Source organism: Lacerta agilis, chromosome 13 (assembly GCF_009819535.1).
Source record: "Lacerta agilis isolate rLacAgi1 chromosome 13, rLacAgi1.pri, whole genome shotgun sequence".
NCBI lineage: Eukaryota > Metazoa > Chordata > Lepidosauria > Squamata > Lacertidae > Lacerta > Lacerta agilis.
The window spans coordinates 52,471,674-52,484,001 of NC_046324.1; the positions used below are offsets into that span (position 1 = coordinate 52,471,674).

Sequence of the window (12,328 nt, forward strand, 5' to 3'; positions counted from 1 at the left end):
CATAAGCATCAGAAACAACAACAACATGATATTAATGACACCATGAAGGTGAAAGAAAAAGTAGCTGAAGGGGATATTTCTTGTGTCGGAGACAGACTGAGCCATGATTTAGTGCAAGTGAAAGTCTGGGGAAAGAGGAATATATGTGTAAGATGCAAAGCCAGAATGAGATGCCTGCTGCTTCTGTTGCTACTTCTGCTGCTAATGATGCGCCATGTAGTCTGTGGGAATCAGAAGGCAAAATGCCCCTTGAATCTGGTCAGGGATCAAACTGATGCTTGCAGCTATTACCGGGCTGGTGACTTTCTCATTAGTGGCATTGTATCTTCAAAACATTTTGCTAATCAGGCTGCATACGTCTTTTCCAAGACCCCCTTCACCAGCACTGAGAAGTATGTCATCCTGTACAGAGGGACGTACAGAGTACTTCTGCAGTGGTTCCTATTTATCAAGGAAATAGCCCTTATTTCAGAGTTGGGGGGCTGGGGGCCCTCCTGATGTCACTGGACTAGAACTCCCTTCATCCCTGACCATTGGCCCTGCTGGCTGGGCTTCATGGGATTTGGAAGCTGGGAAAAGAGTCTCCTCAAAACCTCTCCTATTTCCTTGTTCCCTGGGTCTTCCCTCCTAAAATATTCTACTCTTGCTGCTGTGTTGCTTTTTGAAGGTGGTGAAACAATAATGCAAATGAATCTGGTCTGGAAGCAAAAGAATGCACTGAGTTATCCCACCTGCAGGGTGGCACAAAACTCAAGCAGTTCCCAAGCTTCAATGATTTTATTTATTATTATTCTATTTGGACAATTTATAAACTATTTCATCACAGTTGCCTTTAAGGAATGCAATGGTTTAAAACATTTTAAGACCCTCTGTGTCACATTTGATGCTGAAAAGCAGAAAAAATATGCTTTGAATTAAACAAATGAAATAATGCAGGCAATATGACTTAATTGTTAGTGGAGTCAGAGCTCTAAAAAGTGAACAAGAAATATTATATTTATTCACACTCACATTTTCAACACCACAGGCCTCATTTGTAATTAAAGAGGTGTTTTGTGCTTCCTCTCTAAGACACAAATTGTTTCTAGCCAACTGTTTTCTAACCTTGTGGTCATTTTTGGCAAAACCCTCCCCCTCCTGGACCCCCATTTTTCCTTCTGAAGAACAATTGAGGAATTTACACAGCTGCTCTTGGAAGCAGCAAAGACCACTGAAGCAAAAGCAACTCTTGCAGTTTCACAGTATTTCACAAACTTCGTTTTTTACTCAGTTTTATTACATGGAGACTGTTTGCATCTATGCTCCTGTAATGGAGCATGAATTGCCCAATCTTTATTGTATAATGGACAGGAAAAAATGTTGGTTATAAATGCAATAAGATAATTAAATAAATACTAATCTCTGTTGATCATATAATGTTTGTTTTCATTCAACTGTGAATTGTAGTTTTGTACTTCTTTATTCCTTTATTGTAGGGAGTCACCTTGGTTCTACTGGCGCCTATCATCCTTCTTGTTCACCATCCAGGAGATCAACCAGGATCTCAGGCTCTTACCCAACATCACCCTGGGCTACAACCTCTATGAGAACTACGCAGATGCAAGGATGACTTCAGATGCTATGCTAGAACTGCTTACAGGAAGTAGAAGCAATATTCCCAATTATCACTGTGGAGATCCAAATGATCTGCTAGTTGTTCTTGAAAGGGGAAATTCTGCCATCTCAAAAGAGATTTCAGCCATGTCAAGCATCTACAAAATCCCACAGGTATGAAGGGGTAGGGCATGGAAAGTCAGAGAATTTGAAATGCATAATCTTTTCATTTCCTTACTAGATCAGTTATGGCTTCACTGCCCAGGGTCTTGAAGATAAAACTCAGTTCCCTTTTGTCTACCGGATGCTCCCAAAAGAGAAAACTCAGCACCAAGGAATTGTCGAGTTGCTCCTGCATTTTGGATGGACATGGATTGGTCTCTTGGCTCCGGACAATAACAGTGGAGAAATGTTTGTGAGCGCCTTGACACCTCTGCTGATCAGCAGAGGGATTTGCATTGCCTTATCAAAAATAATAAAAGAAAATGATCTAGCACTTAGGATCAGCCCAGGTGAACCTTTTTCCATCTGGAGACAAGTCGGTGTGTTTGTTTGCTATGTAACTGACATCGTGGGCATCTTCAAAATTGTGTCGATACACAGTCTGTATGAGAAGGAAATAGGGGCGAAAGTCTGGATCACAACCTCTTTTCAGGAAATCAGTGTTAGCTTGTCTAATCCCCCTATGTACTTCCAGTACATTCATGGCTCTCTCTCCTTTGTAATGAAGACCAGAATAAAGAGCACAAAACATGATTACTATGCAGTACATTCCAATCTTCTTCAGCATTTTCTGGGGGAAATGTTTCATTGTTCATATTCAAAGCATGTGTTGTCTGTGAAGGGCAAGACAAGATGCAGAGAGGAGGAGAACCTGGAGGCTCTGCCGCAAGAGGAGCTGGAGAGAGCCCTGTCTCAAGACAGCTACAGCACTTACATCAATGCTCAAGCTGCGGCTCAGGCCTTCAATGCTGCATTTTCATCTAGATCAAAGCGGCTGCTGATGGTGGGGGAAGGAAACAAGGGGAAACATCAAAGGCTACAACCATGGCAGGTATTTTCTTCTCCATTTTGCAAATTGCAATCCACCATCCCAACTACAACACAATTTAGAGGTGAGGCAAAAACCAACAACCCTCTTTTGGGATTACAGTGCATATAAAAACCTGTACATATCATACCCTCCAACATTTCTCCGATGAAAATAGGGACGTCCCATTCCATAAAAATAATTTTACTATTTATACCCCACACCTCTTACTCGGTTGCCCCAGCCACTCTGGGCAGCTTCCAACACATATAAAAACATAATAAAACATTAAACTTTTTTTTAAGAAAACACTTTCCTATACAGGATTGTCTTCAGATGGCTCAGGGGTTGGATAACTCCATACCCTCCCAACATTTCTCCAATGAAAGTAGGGACATCCTAAGGAAAAACAGGACATTCGGGGATCAAATCAGAAACCGGAACGGCTTCTCTAAATCAGGGACACCCCTAAGAAAATAGGGACACATGGAGGGTCTCTATTCCATGGTTTTGTATACTAGTTTTGTATCAAGGCTCGGGTCAGTAAGTCAGCAATAAAACATCAAATCACCAGAAGCCACTAAACTTAACTCTTTATTCAAAAGGAAACAGAAGCAACTCTGCCCTTGTGGTCACAGTAACACCTCTCTGAAGGTCTAGCTGGATTGAGGCAGTTGCAAGAACTGAAGGTCCCCACTTTCCCTCTGCCCCCCATGCTACTCCTGCCCAAGTCATTAACCTGACAAAAGGAAGGTAATGTAGACAATGAGAGAAATAAAAAGAGTTGCTCTGGCCACAGGGCTCAGCAGGGGAGGCTCTCAGGGTAAACTGAGTCTGATGCCACAAAAGAAACCTGTGCTTTGGAATACTAGAGGTTGTGGAAGTGAGAGAAAGGGGAGAAGTTTCTGAGAAGGCTAGTGGCCAGTTCAGGAGAGCTCTAGCTACAATGCAAGGCCACTGTGTGGGGCTCTTTGCCAATGTGATGACCAGGCTGTAAGATCTGGACTCCCTCCATCTCAGCTTAAAGCTATGGCCGTCTCTACTTGTCTTGGTTCTCAACGGAACCCTGACCCTGGGGGAGCACCTGGAAACGCCTTGGAATCTTGCTACTGCTCTGCAGGGATTGGGAGTAGTGCATGCCTTGGGGTTCTTCTTCTTCTTCTTCTTCTTCTTCTTCTTCTTCTTCTTCTTCTTCTTCTTCTTTGTCCTTTGTCCAAAGATCACAGGGCAGATCGTAGCATAAAAATATAGAATTGGGGGGGGGGAACCCTGTAACAATAAAATAAGTAAAGCAAACCAATAACCCCCCTCTCACAAACTCATTTAAAAGGCCATAGATTGTTTAATCCACCAACAGTCTGGACACAAAGGAATGCTTTTGTCAGGCACTTAAAAATATGTCACGAAGGCAAGCCTCCCTTCCACAGAAAAGTCCCGCTCTCGTGTTGCCACCATCTGAACCTCTCATGAAGGGGGCACAACACAGATGACCATGGCAGGGTCTGGGCAGGCCTTCTCTGCAGTCACCCTCATACTGTGGAATAATCTTCACTCGAGATAAGGGGGACTCCTGTCAAAATGCTGATCTCTCAGCTGGTTCCAGTGCACTTATTCCCAAGCACTGTTTTTTTTAGGATTGTGTCTGTTAGACATTTTGGATGTCTACAGTCTTTGTGGATTTCAAAATAGTGTTGTCATTTGTATTAATCTCATTCTTCAAAGCTCCTTGTTATTTTATATGTAAATTATATAAATACTTTAATCCAGAGGTTTTCAGCCTTTTTTGAGTCCACAGCTCCCTTGACCAACTACATTCTTTCTGCTGCTCCCTGGTGGGGAAAAAAGCTCCAGACCTCAGAAGCCCAGTTATTTCAACCTTTGCCTGCAGATCGAGCAGCCCTTCACCCCTTTTCAAAAAGCCTCCATTGTGGAGTGTTCCCTCAGCCTCCTCTCCTCTTCTGTCCCTTCTCCTTGGGAGATCTGCAGGCAGCCACCACAGCTGTCCCTGATCCCTGAGCTACCCCCACCTCAGAGAGAGAGGACTCCTCATGCTGCCCCACAGGGGCCTGGAAAGAGGATGCCCCCGGCCTTAGTGGCCTGACAGAGACTGGCAGAGGGTGAATATGAGGCCACCATCTTACTCACTTTGGGAGGCAGCAGTGGGAGCAGTGGGAGCTGCCAGGCATGCATGGTGGAAAGGCTCCCTTTCGGTGCTGGGCACTAAGCTCGCAGCACACAGCAAGCACAAGAAAGGCCAGTGTGGTGCCTGCCTGCCTGGCCTCCCACTTGTTCCACAAAGCAAGGAATAGTGGACTGGCTGGCTGGGCTCCCTTGCCCACTTGCTTTCTTACTCTGAGGCCACCTCAGCTCCTGGCACCCAGCACCCCCTGGCCAGCCCCAAAGGCACCATTCGCCTGGGGAGCTGGTAGACAGGGCTGCTGCAACAAACAGCTGTGCAAGCCTTTGAGAGGCAGAGACACAAGAGGGCATTAGAGGAGGGAGGGAAGGAAAGAGGGATGGAGGCCAATGTTGCCCATGGCACCCCTGACTATCATCCGACACCCCAGGGTGCCACAGCACACTGGTTGAAAATTCCTGCTTTAATCAATCAAATAAAATGCCTGAATAGGGCTTCTAGTCTAGATGAGTCTAGCCCCAGTTCATAAGTGAGTAGAACTAAGATATTCAACATGGTTTCTTAATACTGCCTTCCCTGTCGTTCCAGCTTCATCCTTTCTTAAATGAAATTCAGTGTTTCAATACTTCCAGGGGCAGACTTTGTTTGGATGAGAATTGGGAGCTGCCTTCTGACTTTGATATAAAGAATTTGGTGATGTATCCCAATGAATCTCGTGCTATGGTGAACATTGGGGGCATCAGGAGAGAGGAATCGGGTGTAATACAGTTCACCATTAATCCAGAAGCTATTGAGTGGCCTAATAAATTTAACAAGGTAGGGGGTGTAACAGATAGAGTGGGTAGGAGAACCTGCTTAGGGTCTTCCTTGAGCAACTGCTGTCAAATGTCATTTTGTGGTCAGCCAATGGTGCCTTAACTATCCAGTCACAGCTGCAACTCCTCATGTTATGAATTCCTGGAAAGGGTGGGTTCACAGCAGGCCATGGGGAAATCATTGGCCACTGGACCCAGCCTTTCAGAAGGATCCGTAGCAGCCTGGGCCAGCTCTATTGCCAGGAGCATCCTCTGCCTTGCAACCCCCACAGGGCTGTTCGGATACTAAATGGGGGAAAGCTGCAGAAATCACCTTGCGATCATTGGAGGAAAGGTCAGAGGATGATGATCGCGGTGATGATGACAATGATAATGATCGCCAGAGGGAGGACTTCTCTGTTATGTAGGAGCTTCCCACAAGAGGTTCATTTCTCCCCTTCTTTCCCAGCACTCAAAATTTCTTTTAATAATTATCCTAGAGTCATTTCTTCATTACTGTATTCAGGTGTCAGTATTTTCAATTTGTAATATTCATCAGTTTGTTCTATGACTGCCGTTTTCTTAATGCTGTGGTTCTAGGGTTGTTATTTGGTTTATGTATATTTTGTCCGCTGCCTTGAGCAGACCTTTGTATAGAAAAGTGTGATATAAATGTTAAAACAAGCAAGCAAACACACCAAAGTGGTCTCCCTGCCATGCTGTTCTACATCAAAAACAATTCTCTGCCAAAGTGGATGGGGTCAGTGGGATGAGAGATCCTGTTTGGTTGGTCATTACCAAATTCTATGAGGGAATTCCGTCTGCACAAATACTCTGGACACTTTCCCCTCAATACATCTTCTTCTCTCTATGGTTAGGCCGTACCTCATTCCAGGTGTACTGAAAGATGTCGACCTGGATACGCCAAGGTGGTTCAAGAAGGAAAGCCTGTTTGCTGCTATGCTTGCGTTCCGTGTGCAGAAGGAGCATTCTCCACTCAGGCAGGTTGGTTGCTCCAAGGGAAAGTCTCCTTGGGAGAATAAATTCATGGCAGAGATTCATTCAGGTGCATTTTTTCTTTAGATCATCTGAAGAAGTGTGCATGCACACGAAAGCTCATACCAAGAACAAACTTAGTTGGTCTCTAAGGTGCTACTGGAAGGAATTTTTAAAATAATATTTTGTTTCAACAAATGATGAAAAGTGGCAGATTTTTAACACAGTAAAAGTGCAATACAAAACAAACGATACAGTATATGAAAATGATTGCAATGCAATAGATGGACTATTCTGATCTCACTAGTATGAGAATTGCATGGAAGCAATAGAAAACTGTTTACATTAACAAGGATAAGTTAAACAAATGTGTCTGCAGAATTACGCAGGAACCATACAATGCAGTAAGCCGATGTGGAGGCCATTGCCTCTCAGTTAATCCGAGATCACAATGTTGCTTTGGTGATTAAAATGAGGAAAAGATTGTGCACCCCCTCTAATTCCCTGGAGGAAAGGCAGAATAAAAAGAGTAAACGTTTTTTTCTAAAATCAACAGACTATTTCCCCCTTCTCTTTACCTATTTACACATTCTTATTTCCTGACCTATGCCACATCAGCATAGATTTTCAAAAAGCCACTCTTGATGCCCATATGGAACAGCTGCCTATCCCTGCATGATAGGATTCCTTTCAAACTCTACAGTTCTGTGATTCTATTATTCTCTTTTTCAGATACAGAACATTGCACCAAATGCCCAGAAGATCAGCATCCAAACAAGGACAGAAATCAATGTGTCCTCAAGACTGTGACCTTCCTGGCTTATGAAGAACATTTGGGGATTATATTAGCTTGCATTGCCTTCTCCTTGTCTTTAGCAACAGGCATCATATTAGGAATCTTGATTAAATACAAAGAAACTCCACTAGTCAAAGCCAACAACCAGAACCTCTCCTACATCCTGCTCATCTCTCTCCTGCTTTCCTTTTTGTCCTCCTTCCTATTCATTGGGCAACCAAGAAGAGAGACCTGCCTTTTCCGACAAATGGCCTTCAGCATAATCTTCTCTGTTGCTGTTTCTTCTGTCTTGGCAAAGACCATCACAGTGGTGCTGGCATTCCTGGCCACAAAGCCAGGAAACAATGTGAGGAGATGGCTGGGGAAGACTCTGGCCAACTCCATTGTCATTTCCTGTTCTGGTGTCCAAGTTCTCATCTGCACTATCTGGCTGGGTGCTTCTCCCCCATTCCCAGAGTCTGACATGCACTCCCAGGCGGAAGAGATCATCCTGCAATGCAACGAAGGCTCTGTGGCCATGTTTTATGTTGCCCTCAGCTACCTGGGCTTCTTGGCTGCCTTCTGCTTTGCTGTCGCTTTCCTAGCCAGGAAGCTGCCTGGCTCCTTCAATGAAGCCAAGCTGATCACCTTCAGTATGCTGGTCTTCTGCAGTGTTTGGGTGTCTTTTGTGCCCACCTACCTGAGCACCAAGGGGAAGTACATGGTGGCTGTGCAGATCTTCTCTATGTTGGCCTCCAGTGCTGGGCTCCTGGGCTGCATCTTCCTTCCCAAGTGCTACATTATTGTGCTGAAGCCTGGTCTGAATACAAAGGAGTACCTGGGAACAAGAAGATGACATCTGAGGCTTAAAACATTCAATGTTGTTGATGGCCAGCACAGTAGAAAGGAAGCACATGTAGTTGTCTTGGGATTGTAGCTTCACATAGCCTTCCAAAATTCACATGAATCCTGAAAGATGAAAATGAATGTATATGTCATGCAATGGCCCCAAGCCCACTGGGCTCAATGTTTAACATCCTTTATTACTGCCTGATTCCCACTACATAACTGATCAGGCATGTTGTTCCAGCTTCTTCAGAGGATTGAGCAGACCCAACACAACATCCTGACATCACATGTGCAACATTACACAAGGCCCTGCTGTCATGAGGAGCTGGGGGTGGAGCCGAATGCCCTCTGAAAATTGGTGTGGGTCAGCCCTTTCAGGCCAAGTGAACCAAGAACAGGCTGCATGTCTCTATTTCTGCTGACTTTGCTCCAACATGTCCTTTTTGGTGCTGATGTGTTTCCATGTATTCCTCAGCTCTGACCCCTGGCGATGTCCCTTGGCTCACACCTCTAGAGTCCTCCTTAGCAGTGGCAGAGCAAAAGGAGGCTCAGTGACTGGCTACTGTTTGCCAGTGAACATAAACACGAAGAGGTGGTGGTCCTATCTCACAGGGCTGTGCTCTCTGCATGCATACATTACAGAAGGGACACACTGGGCTCAACCTGGCTTAGCTCTGCCCCTTGATAAAAACAGGGTGATGACAGGAGGGGTGCATCCCACTGCCTGCACTTTCCTTCTCCTAAATGACATGTAGACCAATCAGCTTTATGAAGTGTGTGTGTTTTTCAAATATGGAAAAGGCAGTTGCTTACTTTTAAATGCAACTTCCAAGCACGGCCGGTCTAGAATAATAATAATAATTTTATTACTTATACCCTGTCCATCTGACTGGGTTTCCCCAGCAACTCTGGGGAGCTGCCAGAAGAAGAGTAAAAACACGATAAAATATCAGACATTAAAAACTTCCCCATACAGAGCTGCCTTCAGGTGCCTTTTAAAGTTGGATAGTTTATTTCCTTGACATCTGATGGGAGGGCATTCCACAGGGTGGGAGCCACCACTGAGAAGGCCCTCTGCCTGGTTCCCTGTAACCTCACTTCTCTCAGTGAGGGAACTGCCAGAAGGCCCTCGGAGCTGGACCTCAGTGTCCGGGCTGAACGATGGGGTTGAAGACACTCCTTCAGGTATCCTGGGCCTTTGAGGCTGTTTAGGGTGCCACAAGCATCTATCTCTTTGATAGCACAGTTGCCTCTTGGAGGACATGACTGCGAGGTCACAGTGACTTTCTGCAGATTTGCTTCCAGAGCTCATTTTTACTGGTTTGCTGGTGCCTGTTCCTCTCTCCATGAGCTCCCCTCCCTGCAAGTTCAACAGCAGAGTCTGTGGGGTTTTGATCAAAAGATTAACAAAAGATCTTGCCATTTGTGTGCCAACCCTCTTTCTCTTCCCTTCTCCTGTTACTTACAGGCTGCACGGAGTCTAGGAGCTTGGTGAGCTGTTAGAAATGCCTGGAGCAGTAGGTAGGGGTCTTCCTCTTGCAAGCAATGATGCTATCTAGTTCCTTGATGTAGTTCATCCGAAGTTCGTCAGAAGAACTTCTGGTTCTTCAGCCCATCCACTGGAACTGGTGCATGGAGAAAGAGAGGAACAATAGTCAGTATGGTTGTGCCTTGCATGCAGGTTACTTTCCAGGATGGTGCTTATCTGCAAAACCGTGCCCCCTTGAACCACCTGCTTAGACATGGGACATAATATTCAAATGTCAGATTGGGGGAAATGGTGGAGAAATAATTTGAAATTTACGGCCTGTACATTGATAAAAGAAAATTACATGAAAATGATGCATAGGTGGTATTTAACACCAGTGAAGTTATCGCAAATGTATAAATCAGAAGATAAGAAATGTTGGAAATGTAAAGAAGTAGCAGGTACATTTTATCATATGTGGTGGCAATGTAAAGTTATTTAAAAGATGGGAAATGATATATAATGAACTAAACAAAATGTTTAAAATAACCTTCATTAAAAAACCAGAAGCCTTCCTGTTAGGAATTATAGGAAGGGAAATACCCAAAAAATATAAATCTCTTCATGTATGTGACCACAGTCACATGAATATTGGTAGCCCAATGCTGGAAATAGGAAAAAATCCCTACAAAAGATTGGCAAATTAAGTTAATGGAATATGCAGAGGTGGCTAAATTAACAGGAAGACTCCGAAACTAGGATAACAACAAATTTAAAAAGGAACAGGAATTTTTTTATTGCATATATGACAAAGCATTGTATACAATCAGCAGGATTTTTTTTTTTAAAAAAAAAACATTTCCAATATTATAATAATAGATAAAAATAGAAATGAATAGATGGAAATATGATTTGGACATGCATGATTTAATAAATGGAATAAAGGAACCAGGGAGAGGGTAGAGGGTATTGTATGGAATATACTGTAGCCTTTTTTGCCCTGGATACACATTGCACCCTCATGAAGAGACGAAGGAGTCAAGACGACGCTGTGGTTGTAAAGAGAAAGAGTTTATTCTGACTGCCTAGGACAGCAGAAGGCACTTGCGTGCTTGCACACTGCAAGTCCACCAAGCATCAGTTACACACAGTTTATATATCCTTTAGACCCCTCATTCCCCCTCCCCAGGAATCTGCTTCTTGCACGTCACACCATTAGTACCATCCTTGAAAATTCCTGTTCTTACAATCTTATCTTTAAGGCAAAAGGTCACCTAGTCTTGAGTTCGTTCCTGGTGCCTGCCTGTCTCCATATGTGCTTCAGACAAACCATCTATCAAGGACTTATCTTGTCTGTGGCTAAGACAGCCCTTACTCCCTGTGTAAGGTTCACATTCCACTGTTATCTTTAGGTACTAGTCACAGCTATTCCTGTCTCCTTGAGTGGGCCCCTCTTGATCCATTCCTTTCCTGGCTTAATATGCCAGTAAGGAATGCACCAAGAGCAAGTTGCACAAAGAGAGCTTTAGAAAAAAACTAAATATTATGCCAATAACATAAAAATATAAATGACCAAAAAATAATATGAAACAAACAGGTAAAAGGTAAATATCAGATAAAAGGACTTATCACAAAGAGAGCTTACAGGAAAAAGCAAAATATAAAATAATATGAAGAAAACAGGCAAAAGCCAATTATCAGATAAAAGGACATATCACAAAGAGAGCTTACAGAAAAAGCAAAATGACTTTTAGAATCGGCTTGCCTAAAGAAAAGGAAAGTCAATTTCTTTAAAGACTTTAAAAGGGAGAAGAGAGAAGGTAAGGGGGGCTTTAAGAGGGGATATAAAAAGGACTTAAAAAGAAGATCAAGCTTCCTAGAGGCTTCTAATAGGAATAAAAGGACTCACTTGTACAGAGAGGAGGAGGTAGATTTTCAGCCCAGTAAATCCAGAGAAGCTGAAAAGACTTTCTCTCACTCTCTCCCTTCAGAGAGGTTTGAGAAAAGGCTGACTTTCAGTGAGAGCTCAGCTTTGAGTCTCTAGCAATGCCAGTTATAATATAAAAAAACTTTCCCTTCAGAGAAGCTAGGAGCGCTGATCCAAAGGGGCCTCGTGTCACGCAGAACCAGGAGAGAAAGAGATAAGGTGAGGAGTAAGTAAGAGTAAGGGGATTAGGGGGCCCAATTAACTGCTCACTGTAATTCACAGTATGTCAGTAAAGAATGTATGAACAGAGGTAGAGTGTTGGCACAGAAAAACTTAGTTTTTTAAAAAAAACTCATATAGGTCTTATAGCTAAATATCAAGTGTTCTTTGCAAGTTATGCAGAGAAGTTATAAAACTAAATTAAAAGACTAGAATAAAACTAGAAAATTAAATTCTCCCTCTTCAATACAATGATTTGTAAAATGATACAGTTGTTTAAAGAATTTTTATTTCTTAATGTTTATTGTTATTGTTATAAGATGTTTGGTACATATTCAACACAAAAACAGCAACAATTTGTTGTTTACAAAGGACAGCTGGAGATATAAAGAGCCCCATTACCTTCAGGAGCTGAGCGCCTCATCAAACCTAAATCTGGTCCTTCGTACCAGCCTATGCCATAGATCTCAGGGCAGTTGACAACATAAAACTATCAGGTCTTTGCTGGTTTTCTAATGGCCTCACCTCAAAGAGGATATT

At 43.3% G+C, this 12,328-nt stretch overlaps 1 protein-coding gene across 1 annotated transcript; it reads left to right on the forward strand.

Annotated features, from left to right (window-relative positions):
- Window positions 1-207: 207 nt before the first annotated feature.
- On the forward strand, window positions 208-7,360 carry LOC117056316 (vomeronasal type-2 receptor 26-like). The gene is made up of 6 exons (XM_033166520.1): window positions 208-423; window positions 1,528-1,767; window positions 1,835-2,647; window positions 5,848-5,978; window positions 6,433-6,559; window positions 7,283-7,360. The coding sequence occupies exons 1-6, from the start codon at window positions 208-210 to the stop codon at window positions 7,358-7,360; spliced, it is 1,605 nt and encodes a 534-aa protein (XP_033022411.1).
- The last annotated feature ends 4,968 nt before the right edge of the window (window positions 7,361-12,328 follow it).